Here is a 16,477-nt window from a genome sequence, read left to right as displayed (position 1 = left end):
CTAAAAGATTAAATTTATTAACAATATATATGTATATATGTATATATAACAACATATATGTATATATGAAAAGGTGCTTGCCAACATGCTCAGGGCTGTAACATCAGACAGGGAGACCGCCCGTCTCCAGGCTGTGAGCGCACATTACTCTGGGGACTTCCTCCATACAGTTCCCATGTCGGCAATGGGAATGCGCCTCGACCCTAAGACCCTCCATATTGCAGTGGCTCTACGCCTTGCTGCCCCAATTTACACGGAATATACGTGTATTTGCGGCGAAGCGCAACCCAACCAATATGATCTACATGGTCTTAACTGTTCCAAAACCAAGGGCTGGCATGCAAGACACAATGAGGTCAACGACATCATAAAGAGAACCCTTGCTACAGCTGGATGCCCAGACGAGAGGGAGCCCCGATCACTAAGCAGCCAACAATACCCACAACCCAGCAAACCGCCCCGACGGGATCACCATCTATACTTGGAAGAATGGCAAGCTCTTAGCATGGGACTATACCTGTGTGTCCACACTGGCTGACACCTATATCCATCACAGTGTGGGGCGACAGGGAGGAGCTGCTGACCACAGGGAGGAGTACAAGATCAGCAAGTACAGGGACATAAGCCAACAGTATCAATTTGTCCCAGTGGGATCAGAGACCTTGGGATCATGGGGAAAACATGCCACACGTTTCCTTAAAGAATTGGGTTCCAGACTCATCGACACCACCAGGGACTCAAGGGCAGCCACTTTCATGTTCCAGCGCCTCAGCGTGGCCATCCAAAGGGGAAATGCTTGTTGCATACTTTTCTCGCGTCCGGCTTCGGAGAAGCTGGAGGAAATTCATAATCTTTAACATATTGAACCAATGTATTCATGTTTGTGTTTTCTGTAAATGTATTCTGTCTATTAATAATTTTTTCCCTAGAATATAAAATATAGGGGGTGGTAGGAAAAGAAAATACTCAAATAGGTCCGGGGAGAACCTTGAGTTTTTCCTGAGGTACTTTTATTGTCTTCTCTAAGGATGAGGGTCCCCAGTAAAGTTCTAGAGGTGGTACCTTTGAATATATATATATATATATATATATATATATATATATATATATATATATATATATATATATATATATATATATATATATATATATATATATATATATATATATATATATATATATATATATATATATATATATATATATATATATATATATATATATATATATATATATATATATATATATATATATATATATATATATATATATATATATATATATATATATATATATATATATATATATATATATATGTTGCTTTACTTTCTATTGTATTTTTGTGAATGTTTTGTCAATGTATTTTGTCTTTAAATAAAATATATATTAAATATAAGGGGTGGTAGGAGAAAATACTCAAACAGCTTCAGACCTCTCTCTCTATATATATATATATATATATATATATATATATATATATATATATATATATATATATATATATATATATATATATATATATATATATATATATATATATATAAATTCATCAATTTCCACATTTTTTCCATTTGTTGTTTGTGACGCTTTTCTGTCTTCAGAGATAGCAGTAAATATGAAAATCTTGTTAGAGTTAAGATAGTGGTTGAGAGTGAAGATAGTGGTTGAGAGTGAAGATAGTGGTTGAGAGTGAAGATAGTGGTTGAGAGTGAAGATAGTGGTTGAAGAGGGTGTTAACAGTGGTAGAGGGTGGTGAGAGTGGCAGAAGGTGAAGATGATGGTACAGGGAAGAGATGAGTGTGAAGAATGGTAGCGGCAAATTAGACGAAAACAAGAGCAGTGCTTTGTTTTAAGAAGCATGTGACTAGTCACATGCTTCTTAAAAAAACCCGTCTCCAGCCTCGGCTATCTCAGGAGACTAGAGAAAAACCAGAAATCTAGAAAAAATTAATGGTGGGGTAGGAGGAGCCAGCAAAAGTTGGCCTTGTAGCTAGTGTGTGTACGTGTGTATGTACGTTTATCGTGTGTGTACGAGCGTATGTACGTTCGTGTGAGAGAGGTGAGGGCGAAAGAAGCCAACTCAGGTATCGTCAGTTCAACACCAGCCGTCAGTACAACAAGACGTGCTGGGCCCCGCTCCCCGTGGCCACCTCGCCTAGCGACTCCAGTCCCTAGACTCAGCCTCCAGACTGAAGCTTCAACATAGCCGATATCTGCCGTTTGAAAGAACGTCTTTTGCTGTTATTTCCCTGCTGTAAGGAAGACTTTATCGTCTACCGACAGCTCTGCAGGAGAAGCGAGAGATCTCTCGTGTTCCTACACCAGGAGAAGCTACAGATCTGTGCGAGTCATCTCAGCTCTTAAGGAGTGACATTGTCAAGTCCGAGGAGAGACATCAGGGAAGAGATGGAGTCTTTTGGAGAGTTGTTCAGCACTACTGAGGAGCGGGTAGACCCTGTTCCTGCCAAGCTAAAAGGTGAGTCTACCCCCTCTACTTTCCCCTCTCTCATCTACTTCGCCTTCCCCTCATATCTAGCCCCCTCGCTCTAGTATCTGTCCCGACTTTCCTTCTCCCTTTCATCCCTCTCTCGCATTTCCGTCTCATGTATATCTTCTCTGTCTTCTCTCATCTTCACCTTTTCCTTACTTCACGTTTTGTTTTAAACCTTCCATGCTCCTGAAATCATTATAAATGTCTTTATAAATTAAGCTTGTGTAGCGAAGTGCTTATTTGTATGCATATCAAAAGCAAATATAAATTATATACATAATATATATATATGTTGTGTGTATGTATGTTGTAGAATCAGACTTGGGAGTAGAGAGGAAACAAGAGATAACATCAGTAGGGTGAAGGCTAAATGGGGTTGACTCGTTAACGGTGCTCTTCTGGGAGGTTTCCTGGAACCTTCGCCTTTTATAATATACAAAAAAAAAAAAAAAAGAAAAATGACATTAGACAACGCGGCAACATAAATGCACACAGACAATAATAAGACGCAATGCAAATTTAAGGTAGAACAAGTGAGATACAGGAAGAGAGTAATAAGTTCCAAGTTTGACAATAGAGTAATGCGGTGCGCTGCAGACACTTGATATGAAAGCTGTGAAGAATTTATGGGTTAAGGTAACAGAGGAGAGTAGCGTGGCTGTCTAGTGATAAGCGGACGAAGGATCGAGCCTCCATTAGTTCTCTTGAAGAAGCCTGGTCACGGACCGGCCCGCGGGGGCGTTGACCCCCGCAACACCCTTCAGGTATACCCGATTACCTTTCGTTCCCAAATTCCCAAGAGCTGTATGATCCCTAATGTGTTTAGCGCTTCTTCATTGATATAACAATTATAATACATCATTTCTCGCGCTGAATAACTCGTCATACATAAGTATACCTCCGTATATTAACATAGACACCAAAAGTAAAGGTAATTTGCTCTGATACATAACAGGGTTAGAAATCTAAAAACGTTACTAATTTGGATTCCTTAGTAACAATAATAATTCGATTTGTACTGAGCAGTTCAGCCTATCAAACTGCAGCAGGATCCTGTTAAAAACATATCCTGCATGAGAAATATTTCGTACGGAGATATATGAAGAACATTGAAATTATATTCTCCTAAGAGGCGTGAAAGAAAGTCTGATAAGATGATTGTATAAAAAAATAAGAGACTTGAAAAACAATGGACATAATAAGGTGTTGAAAAAATAACTCGAGTTTAAATGTGATGCAGTTGACAGATTTGTATTCAAACAGAGTGTTAAGAGTGTTGTTGTTGTTGTATGTGTCAGTAAGGTTTATCGACGGCACCAGACACATGTTTAAGACATGTTCACCTTGACCAACTAAAATGGCGTGTATCGTACACTGAAGATGTGTACCTCCTGGTGCTCATTGTTTACCTTACAGAACCTACAGTCTCGTTCATGCATTTAAATACTGTGTACACACACACACACACACACACACACACACACACACACACACACACACACACACACACACACAGGTAGTGATAACGAGGAGACGGGTGGCGGGATGAGGAAGGAAATAGGAAAAATGTGGCTTGTAAGAGTCGGAACACGTATGTAGTGGCTCCCGTGAGCCTAAAATTAGATAGGTAGAAGTACGAAGGACAAGTGACGTCAGTGGAGGTAGGAGTTTAGACCGGTTTTTCTGAGGTGATTATTGAGGCTCTATATGACGACCACTATAAGTGGTGATTATGCTCACCACTGTCTCTGTGTGTCCTTGTCTGTCTCTGTATCCCTGTCTATCTGTCTGTCCTTGTCTGTCTGTTTCTTCACAGGGTTTTACAAGGTTAGGTTAACGTTCCTAGGAGCTGTTACCTACTTCAACTCATTTGAAAGTCAACGTGTCTCTCTCCCTCTGTCTGTCTCTCTGCCTCTGTCTGTCTGTCTCCCTCTGTCTGTCTGCCTCTGTCTGTCTGTCTCTCTGACAACAATATTACTATTATGTTTCATTGCATCGTGATATAAAAAGATACAATCACACTAAGGAAGAAAGATGGTTGCTGAATTGAGTCAGGCATAACTAGACGAAATCTATCAAAGATTGCATGACAAGTGCACACAGAGTTGACCAACAGCAATTTAAAGCAGGCAGGTCATTCATGAGTTTCCACCACCAATGTATAATAACGCTCAACTATGCTCCTCACTTACTGTCGGTGTTTATTCATTCCATTGATGACTACACTCACCTTACTCAGAGTTGTGCTGTACAATGTTAATCAAGAGTGAGAGTAATATAGTTTACCCTGAGAGACACAGTGTTGCCTTTATATATGTGTCATGTGTGCAGTAGTGCCAAGCTTATACATGCGATGTAGTGCCAAGTTTATACATGTAGTGCAATGCCAGAGTTATACATGTGCAGCAGTGCCAGGCTTATGCATGTGATGCAGTGCCACGTTTATATATGTGATGCAGTATCAAGCTCGTACATGTGATACAGTGCCAGGCTTATACATGTGCAGCAGTGCCAGGCTTATACATGTGATGCAGTGCCACGTTTATATATGTGATTCAGTGCCAAGCTCATACATGTGATGCACTGTCAGGATAATACACATGCAGCAGTGCTAAGCCCATACATGTGATGCAGTGCCAGGCTTATACATGTGCAGCAGTGCCAAGCTCATACACGTGCAGCAGTGACAAGCTTGTACAATAAGTAACGTCAGTTGTATTCACACGTAAAGAATATCCACAGAGAGGAATTTATCTCAGTGTATATACTGTGAAAGATGTGTATCTCTCAGAGTATATACACCGAGAGGTGTATGTCTGTGTATATATACACACACTGAAAGTTTATTGAAGCCCTCTTTACAGAGATTATACAGTGGACCCCCGGTTAACGATATTTTTTCACTCCAGAAGTATGTTCAGGTGCCAGTACTGACCGAATTTGTTCCCATAAGAAATATTGTGAAGTAGATTAGTCCATTTCAGACCCCCAAACATACACGTACAAACGCACTTACATAAATACACTTACATAACTGGTCGCATTCGGAGGTGATCGTTATGCGGGGGTCCACTGTACTATTGTTTACTTAATTGTTGAGTGAGACTGAAGCTTTCAGGATCATCGTAAACTAACACCAACACTAAGGTAGTTCTCACTTGAACGTATCGTTCCATAACTCGTTGAACGCGCCGTTCTGAAAATATGGACTCGTTGAACGTACCTGAACCTCTTAAATCCGTTGAATGATGAAAGCATTGTCATAAAACTCTCAACTCGCTCAACGTACCCTTCTGAAACGCATGACTGATTGAATCTTTTTGTTCTCTTGAGGTTTTGACTCGTTGGAGGTACCGTTCTCAAACTTGCAACTCGTTGAAGGTACCGTTCTCAAACTTGCAACTCTTGATGGTTAAGCTGTTATTTCAGTAAAGTTTATATTATAGGAAATTAAATTATCAGGGGTAATAGAGGAAGTATTACTGGACTCTAGATCAGTCAGTATATCTCGTGTTCACTTGCGTTCATCTAATTGTGCTCACTTCATCGTGTTCATTTTCATTAAAATGCGTTCAACTTGCTGCATTCGCCTCATTTCCTTCATTTAATTGTCTGCGTTGCTCTAGCTCTTGAGCCCAACCTTTTGTATTTCACTTATTAAAGTGACCTACTCCTTGCTTTTTCGGGCTTTCTTCTATCTTCTTCTGAACGTAAGTGTTCACTTGGCCTTCACCACAGCATTGCCTGATGAATTAAATTTGTTCACTTCCTTCATATTGAAGGACTACTGATTCTGAGCTCTACGTGTCAGCCAGTCAGCATATCTAGTGTACAGTGCTGCCCTTCTATTTTTATTATGTTTTTACTGAGCTAAATGTGTCAGCTAGTCAGCATATCCAGTGTACAGTGCTGCCCTTCTATCTTTGTTTTTTACTGAGCTAAATATGTCAGCTAGTCAGCATGCCTTGCATACAGTGTTGCTCTTCTGTGTCCATTTCTTGGCTCGATGTTTATGTTTGAGTCATTGTGTTTATTGCATCGTTTTTCTTTTTGTTTTCATCCTTAGCTATGTTTTTTTTAATTAAGCCATTGTACCGGATTTGTTGCATAAATGCAGTTTAATTTATATAAAGTTTTTATCTAACTCTAAAGCAAGTTTTTTTCCTCACCTTGCAGACCGTGTAACGAATATTGTTTTAATAACACAACTGTTGAGTTGTTCCTGAAAAACCCGTTATTGTCTCTTCAAGTCTTTGTTTTTCAACTTATTTTTGTCATTCTTTTGCCTCCACTTCATCTTCTTGCATTTTCCTTGTATTTGTTTTGCTCTCTACTGAGCACAACTTAGTCTAACTTATATATTAGGTCGAAGGGTTAATGACTAATGACAATATTTTTGTTTGTCGTCACACTTGTTCTAAAATTAAACTAGCAAGGGTTTATTTTCCCCTGATAGCTATTTTTTTGTTTGTTTGTCGTCACACTTGTTCTAAAATTAAACTAGCAAGGGTTTATTTTCCCCTGATAGCTATTTTCCCCTGATTTTTTTTTATAAACTAGCAAGGATTTATTTTCCCCTGATAGCTATTTTTTTTTTATAATGATTTCTATTTATTAAGCTTTAGTTATTTACTTTGTTCAAGAAGTGAGAAAAAGAGGACGTCTTAGCGTCAAGTGGTAACTTGAGATTTCTTTTGAGTATAAAGAATGATTCTACATATGTTAATTTACGAGATTTATTATATTAAAAAACCTGTGTGTTGATGTCGTGCAATATCTAAGCAGCAGACGGTAGAGGCAGGGCACAAGACAGGCTGACCCTTGACAGCCTCTCGTCAGACTGGAGAAAGTCCAGGCATAGGTGGTACATGTGGTGCTCCAGCTGATCTCTGAAGCTGTTGTGACCCACTGGCTACTGGACAATGTCACTCTGTGACTGAATATTAATTTATTTTTCTTAACGTGCGTGCGTGTGCACCTGGTGGAAGTCCACACCCTTGTACCACAGTGAACGCACATACACATACACTGGAGATTTCAATGCCACTGAAGTACCAATCTAAGGTGCTCTGGAGGCTTCAACGTCGTTGAGAGAACTAAATAGCTTGACTGCTCAGAGACCAAACTGAGAAAAGTGAGTGGAGGGTCGAGTCTCCATCAGTCCTTCCACTGAAAAACTTACACAGTTTTAGCGCTTCATGAAATGCAACACAAAGTCACTGGAGGACCAACCTTTCCCTAACCTTCGTGGCGGCGGCTGTACTGCAGCGCTGAGTATATTCACTAGGCTTATCGTTGTCCTGCTTGTGTTGTTTAACTATGATTGAGTTAGATAACGTGGGTCGTGTGTCAAATAACACCGAGGCAGAGTTTTTTTTGTTTTTGCTGATATCACTAACATTACTCAGATAACGTATGTTTGCTAAGCAGTGATAACATGTTGAGTAAACTTTGGTGAACAACGTATGAATCAGAAAATTTTTCAAAATGATTATATTGATGTTTCTTATATCATCAATTTCACGAAATTAGTCATTTTATTTTTCAATGATTAGTTCGAAATAATATTTGCTAAAACTCTCATGTTCAAGTCTCTGACATAATAGGTTATTTAACACAGGGCTGGTGATATATGATGACTGACTTGTTAAGTTAATATTGGTGTAAATACAGCAATTTAACATGAACACTTCAGGAAACCTGCCAGGATGTGGTCTGAACTCCAGCTCGTACCTGAGTAAGGTCTCGGGTTCAGGGCAACATGACCTCGTGAGCTTCCTGAACATTTGAAACAAAGGTGCTGTAGTTATTGCATATGTTAGGAAAAATCACCTGATATGAGTCTTTGTCATTTGATCAACCGTCCAGTGAAGACCAAATTAGAAAGGTGGTGCAAGAGGTTATAATATAGATCCCTTCATTAAGAATACGCACGCGGGGGTCTGAGTGAAGGGCGGTCTCCTAGGTAGGAACTCTCAACTGGTCAGTTCAAGATATTCAAATACTGAGAAAAACCCAAACATTGTTTAAAGTGTGTTTAGCTATTTTTGTATCATCAGCAAATTTGCTCATGTCACTGGAAATTCCTTCATCAAGGTCAGTAATGTAAATTATGAACAACAATGGGCCTAAAACTGATCCTTGTGGAACGCCACTAGTGACCGGTCCCTCTTCAGATTTGACCTCATTGACGGAAACTGATTTCTATTAGTAAGTCATGCCTCGATCCATGTTAGAACTTTACCTCCTATACCATGAGCTACCACTTTTCCTAAGTTTTTTTTTTTTTTTGTGAGGTACTCTATTGAAAGCCTTACTGAAATCCAGATAAATAACATCATACGCTTTATCATTGTCTACTGCCTCATATGCTTTATCGAAGATTGTCAGTAAATTTGTTAGGTAAGAACGACCTCTCGTGAATCCTTGCTGAGACTCATTAATCAAATTATGCTCGTCAAGGTGACGAGGTATAACTGATTCTAATAATTTGCTTACGATAGATGTAAGGCTTATTGGACGGTAATTTGATGGAATGAACATATGCCCTGATTTAAATATGGGTATTACATTAGCTCTCTTCCACATCCATGGAACAACAGTTTGAACAGAAGCACTAAACACGCTAGTTAGCGGCTGACTGAGTTCGAACTTGCACTCTTTACCTTGGAAAACAATTCGTCGGGTCCCTGGGACTTATTTTGTTTGTTTATCTACTTGTTTTATAACCATTTCCCTCGTGACAGTAATATCACTTAATTTATTTTCTTGGATATCATTTATGCTTCTTGGGTAAATACTGACATGAAATAACAATTAAACAGACAACACATTTCGTGTTCGTTATCCGTCAGTTGTCCAATCCCAATTTTCGGAGGTCCTACTTTTTCCTTCACCTTCGTCTTATACACTTGAAAGAACCCTTTCGGATTAGTCTTCGATTCATTAGCAACCTTAATTTCATGGTCACGTTTAGTCTTTCTAATCCCTTTTTTTACTTTTCTTTTAAACTGAACATATTGGTGAATAACCTCTTCTCTTTCGATGAGTCTATGAATTCCCTTTTCCCTCCTAATAGATGCTTTAGTCTCTTATTCATTCATTCGGGATTACTATTATTTGACCCAGTTTTTCTCTTGGGAATATATATACTCTGTGCATGTTGTTCCTTTTAAGAAAATGGTCGTAAATGCAGATATCTTCATTATTGGAAGTGTGATCATGGTGAATAAAGTCGAGATTAGACAGGTGTTCCCTAAGTTCATTATAATCGGCAGAACGAAAATCGGGAACTTTTACTGTATTATACATATTTTTGTACTCCCAGGCAATATTAAAGGTAATAGATTTGAGTTCACTTGAACCAAGCTCTTCAGAGATCTCCAGATTATTTACGAGGGTTTCTTTGTTTAATAAGACCAGGTACAGCACATTGTTACCTCTGGTTGGCTCTGTTACACACTGTTTCAGAAAGCAGTCCTGAACCATTTCCAGGAAGTCATTGGACTCCAGATTACTGGTCAAAGAAATCTAGTCAATTTGACTGAAGTTAAATTATTTCACTAATTCTACATTATCATGTCTAGAAACCCTTACAATTTCGTTCCAAAGAAGTCTCCCACGACCGCTTTCTAAGCCTGGAGGTCGGTATATTTCACCTAAAATTATTTTTTCTTAACTTTCTAGAAATTCTACCCAAACAGATTCTGTTACTAATCCATGTATTTTTATACCTGTTTTATCCAACAATTTATACTTTCTCTTCTGTTATATCTATCTACATGGAACAACTTAAACCCTTGATTATGGCACTCGGCAATCAAGTCTCGATTCTTTAAATTATACCATATTTCAGTTATTGCAATGACATCAAAGTTCCCAGCACATGCTACCAAACATATCTCATTAATATTATTTCTAGCACTTCGACGATTAGTATAAAATACATTAGGATGTTTTTTCTCCTGTACTTTTTTGCTATTCAGCTTTGCTTTTACACAATTTTTAATATTATCAATATCTAATGTTTCTGGATGACTATTATTCTTAAGATTCATGATATCAAGGCCTAAATCAATATTTCCACACTCAATACTTTCCCTTCCCAAACCCTTACCTCTAACTACTCCTAATTTAAAGCTCTAACAACACCCTCAATTGAATTAGCCAAAAAACCTGCACCTGCACTGGATAAGTGAACCCTGTCCCTGGCATACATGTCATTTCTGCCGCAGAAGTGGTCCCAGCAGTTGATGAATGGTACTGCAATATCCTTAGTGTTTATCCAGCCAACAATTAATACCAATTGCTCTGGACAGGAATTCATTTCCATCACCCCTTCTTGGCAAAATGCCATATATAACAGGGCTCCATCACTTCTTCCTAATTATGTCTACTGCTGTCCTATACCTTTTAAATCCTCACTTCTACGCTTGCCTACATCAGTGCTTCCAGCACTGAGGCAGATAATAGGATTGATCCCATTACCATTCATGATGCTGTCAAGCCGGCTAAAGACATCCTCCATCCTAGCCCTAGGAAAGCAAACCTTCTGTCTCCTACTCCTATCCTTCAAGCAGAAGGGCCTATTAATCTAATACATAATCTCACTGTCCCCCAACCAGCACAATGTCCTTACCTTCCTTGGTGTTCTTTGTCGTGACGTTCCCAGAAATCAACTCACATTCATCGGGTAGCACGGAGAATTGGTTAAAAGTTTCCACAGCAGTCTCCTGGTTCTTCGTCGTTTCTACCTCTCCATCCGTCCTCTTGATCCTCAGCTTCGTTCCATACTGCCTGGCCACTGTCCAGGTTCCTTTCTTGACCTGAGGATTCACAACAGGAGGATTACTACGAATCCTCTTTTTTTCCTCAGTCAGTCGCCGTATCTCGAGCTTAGCCACCCTCAGCTGCTGGTGTAATTGCTCAGTACCCACTTGATCTTATATGTTAGACAGTTTGCCACGAATTTCGTATAACAAGGATAACCTTCGATGGATCAGCCCCAGAAAAACCACCACCAGATATCCAAATATTTGAAACGATGACCGGTGAATTTTAGATATTTTTTTTTAGTTAAAACCGGCAAATTTCTTTGAGGTCACCTTGAGTGAACTTGAACCTGATCAAGATGCGCAGTTTCCTGATAAGGAGATGATCATGTAATAGCGTGACAGGCTGACGGCAGCCTAGTTTGACGTTGATGACTACCTGGAGTTGTGGCTAAGTTTCTTGAAAAGATTTATGACGAAAGGGAAAAGGTTATGCAACATAAGTGGCTTTCCATGACGTTTCTGTCACACATGAAGTATATAGAATTCGTAGAAGTGGAAAAAACTGTCAGTGTTACTGTATAAAATACTTAGTTTGGTAAACTTACGAGTGGGTGTGAGCAGGACCTAGTATGGGCTACAAAAACATTGCAGTGTTACTCTGTTCTTGTCGCTTTATGCTTCTGGGTATAAGAAAAAAATGTAATTAAAAAGTTGTCTGGGGAAAAAAGAGGTTAGCTAGAAACAAAAGCCAAAGCAGTGAACAACATCCTCTTAGAGAGATCTTGGGCCCAGATAGTCAGTACCTAGGATAATGCCCAGGACACGCCTCCACCTTTTGCCCGTGTAAGCCCAGCCTGGTTCCCTGAGGCAATTATATTCTTCTAAACAGCACAATCTTCAGAGTTATTACACAGGAATATTTCACAATGACTCAACTCACTACTATTGAAGCACTGCGCTACCCACAGATATATCAGTCCTCCACTGCATATATACCAATGAATCACAGGGAACCTTAGTCACCCAACACATTGGAAATGAGTCACATTGTTTGACTTTGTGTAGATTAAACGTAAGTCAGCTCATTAATATTTTGAATGTGTAACCGTGGCACCTGTGTGCACTCAAAACCATTGTAGGATTTCGTATGTTATTTTTGTAATGATCTTGAGAACTTAGCCTTTTCTCAAGACAATCGTCCGTGAGAATTATATAATGTGTAAGACTGTCAGACTGAAGAGTTACTGCAGACAAACATTAACTCGCGGCAATAAATATTATTGTTAATATATTCACATTATTATTATTCATAGGGAATCCTTGAATTTTTAGGGGTCATATATAGCCTGAGGATGGGATTAAACCTGAATTCAAAGAAGGGAAGGGTAGCTCTAATTCTTTGGATCAAAATCCCTTGATCAGCATCAAGGCACTCTCTTGAATGGTACGAAATTCTCAAAATGGGGCTAAACCAGACTAGAGAAGAAAGGAAACGGAAGTTGGCAGAAGATTGCATCAGGCGGAGGTGACTATGGTACCTGACTACTCTTAATCAGGTCAGGGTGAAGGTTGTTAAATACCAGCTTCTTTCAACTGTCTGGGCGCTCGCGCGCCACCTGTGCACTTGTATGGATGTTTCGCCCATGTAGTCATCAGAGGAGAGTGCAACGGACAAGCGAATTTTAGCAGCAACAACACACACAACAAGAGGCATTCTTGAGCTTCCCCAGCCCTCGGGCTTCGGTCCAAGGCTGGGGTGTTGCTTCAAAAGGATCCTGTAGTGCTTGCTGCCTTTGCACCTCCTGACATCGTCTGCTGCTATGCAGCTGCCACACCCTTCGAGCCCAGTGTGGGCGGGGTTTGTGGCAGCTCAAGGTGCCTAGCTTCTCCCTCCGAGCCCCGTGGGGGCGGGGAATGGGGCTATGCCTGGGGACAGCTGGTCCCAGAAGTCGAGGAGGTACTTGTACCTCCTCCTACGACAGGGAGCCAAGGTAGAGCCACCTCTTGGAAAAGGCCCGGGCCGGTCGATTATACCGGGGAATCTAGAGCAGAACAGCCCAGCAGTGTTCTTTATCAAGTCACAGTCAGCTCTGTTTGTAACTTATTAAAATCAACAGCGTGGGCGAAAACTCGCAAGTAAATCTATTTTTAATTTGACTCCACAATATGCAAAAAAGCTTTGCAATGATCATGAGGGGGGGGGGCAGATATTATGGAAACCTAAAATGTACAGTACTGTATGTAGATTTAACGGAGGATAACCCAATAAAGTAAAAAATGTGACTTATTGTCAGTCAGGCTTCCATATAACTTCATGTGTAGCAATAAGATCACAGTAAACAGGTGATATCACAATATGCAAAGCAACCACTGCGAAAAAAATAGTGAAATTCCAAGCGATTTCGTGATTTCTCACATTATCCAGATCCTTGATAATGCGAGAACTCAAGAAAGCGCTTGGAATTTCACCATTTTTTCACATGGTTGTTCTGCATAACTTATGTGTCTACCGTCGCGTTGGTACTTTACACATCATATAATCAGATGTAATAATTGTCAGTGAACAGAAAGAGGCTTGTTTCACATGGCTACTTAACTGTGTGTAAAGCCTGTTGACTATACACACAGGATCTATGAAAGCTGCACTTAACCTGTTTACCACCAATCAAGAATACTTTAATTCCGATAATAGGGATTAAAGTTTTAAATATTGAGAGATATACACCTCGGGGTGTATAACCTGGTTGTTTCACCTGGAGAGGAGGGTTCCAGGTGGTGCCTGGCGACGAGGACTCCAGGTGGTACCTGGCACCGGTGCCACACTCCCACCCACATTTCCATGGGAGGACGGAGGCAGTGGAGAGGTGTGGGAGTGATTGTGGCGGAAACAAGAGTGAAAGGAGTCATATTCTAGCTGTATTAATGGCTGCCTCCATTCCCACCTTCTATTTTGAAGAAAAATCACAATACTGTGTCCGCTGATTGGAAATGAAATCTAGACGACGTATCGCTCCGTTCTGGACAGTTTCTCAAGTTCTGAATGATAATGGTTTCGGAAGAACCGAAATGTCGTCTCATTTCATCTCAATCACATCCACCCATTCCCATTTATGAAGATTTAGGAATTGGCTGTAAATGTTGCAGGATTTAGCAGGACAACATTACACTGACGTCATCAGTCGGGATGGAAAAGCCTTTAGAAACTGAGACTATAAATGGTAGTCACTGCCGCGTAAGGCGACTCGTTAACGTGCCGTGGGGGAGGAAGACGAGGCAAGGAATGAGTAGTAAACATGTGGCACTGAGAAACCATGAAGTCTAAGATCAGCTAAGACTGAGATGTGAGGAGTCAAATTGAAAAGACGGTAAGTGAAGCTTCTTGTTAAGGAAACTCTACTTGACGCCCTTTTGTAATTAACTCTGAGTGGTGGAAGGCGACTGTAGCCATCGTTCAGGTGGAGGACACACACACACACACACACACACACACTGATGATGCAATCGAAATAATACAAGAGCATCACTCAACACTTAATGAAGGAGGAAGCACACTGGCCGACATATACGATCATTATCTCTCGTCTGACCTTCGCTACTACTTAATTAATATTCCTGACTCAACTCAGGCGCTATAACACCATAATCACTCCTGGTAAAGTAGCTTTTTGAAACTATCCTTCTCCTGTCACTGACAGGAAACTCGATCCTGTCTAGAATAAATATAACACCAGCTATCATGGGTCAAGAAGATTCTAAGGAAATCACTTTCTTATGACAAATTCAGTCTTGCGCACTTGTAACACGACCACAGGTAAGTCTTACTTCAGTCAACGGTTTGACACAATCACTGCTCTTTTTAATATATATTAACCCAGTAGGTTGGTCTTTCAGATTCACACCCTGTCTATTGCGTGAGTGTCATTAAGATGGAGTTTAACCTATACACTAAATTAAACTCTCAGTGACCACACACTGAGGTATTTATCCGTCCAGGTATATACACAGATTATGAGCCCAGTAGGGATACCTCACGGTTTTATTTTCACGAGAGTTTTGTCATTATTCTCATCGCCATTTTGTTTAAATGTGATATCACGGGAGAACGCATCGTCGGACTGAATTGAAACTTAGAAATTTTACCTATATTAAAATTAAAAACAAAGCTTTCTATTGGAATAAGAAAATGTAGTTTCTTGTTGGCAGTCTCAGTAAACAGTGTTTCCAACATCCGTAATGATCGTCCCTCTGAAGAAAGAAGATGCCAGTAAATATCTTGACTCTCACTGTACACACCTTCGCTGATACTAGATGATGTGACACTAGATGTGACACTAGATGATGTGACACTAGATGTGACACTAGATGATGTGACACTAGATGATGTGACACTAGATGTGACACTAGATGTGACACTAGATGATGTGACACTAGATGTGACACTAGATGTGACACTAGATGATGTGACACTAGATGTGACACTAGATGTGACACTAGATGATGTGACACTAGATGTGACACTAGATGATGTGACACTAGATGTGACACTAGATGATGTGACACTAGATGTAACACTAGATGATGTGACACTAGATGATGTGACACTAGATGATGTGACACTAGATGGTGTGACACTAGATGTGACACTAGATGATGTGACACTAGATGGTGTGGCACTAGATGTGACACTAGATGATGTGACACTAGATGTGACACTAGATGATGTGACACTAGATGTGACACTAGATGGTGTGACACTAGATGTGACACTAGATGATGTGACACTAGATGTGACACTAGATGATGTGAAACTAGATGATGTGACACTAGATGATGTGACACTAGATGGTGTGACACTAGATGATGTGAAACTAGATCATGTGACACTAAACGATGTGACACTAGATGTGACACTAGATGATGTGACACTAGACGAAGTGACACTAGATGGTGTGACACTAGATGATGTGGCACTAGATGATGTGACAATAGATGGTGTGACACTAGATGGTGTGACACTAGATGGTGTGAAACGATGTGACACTAGATGATGTGACACTAGATGGTGTGACACTAGTTGGTATGACACTAGATGGTGTGAAACGATGTGACACTAGATGATGTGACACAAGATAATGTGACACCAGGTATGACACCAGCTGACATGACACTAGATTATAACACAATGAAGGAACATAACAACCGCCTTGATTAC

At 40.0% G+C, this 16,477-nt stretch overlaps 1 protein-coding gene across 1 annotated transcript in view; it reads left to right on the top strand.

Annotated features, from left to right (window-relative positions):
- Positions 1-2,106: 2,106 nt before the first annotated feature.
- The window catches only part of LOC128691552 (carotenoid-cleaving dioxygenase, mitochondrial), a 36,551-nt gene continuing 22,180 nt past the window's right edge, over positions 2,107-16,477 (top strand). The window contains exon 1 of the mRNA XM_070088830.1: positions 2,107-2,476. Within this exon, the coding sequence (XP_069944931.1) occupies positions 2,407-2,476 (70 nt within the window). The 5' untranslated portion in view covers positions 2,107-2,406. The remainder of the gene's footprint in view (positions 2,477-16,477) is intronic.

Source organism: Cherax quadricarinatus, chromosome 26 (assembly GCF_038502225.1).
Source record: "Cherax quadricarinatus isolate ZL_2023a chromosome 26, ASM3850222v1, whole genome shotgun sequence".
Taxonomy (NCBI): domain Eukaryota; kingdom Metazoa; phylum Arthropoda; class Malacostraca; order Decapoda; family Parastacidae; genus Cherax; species Cherax quadricarinatus.
This window is presented reverse-complemented; position numbering and strand designations above follow the sequence as displayed.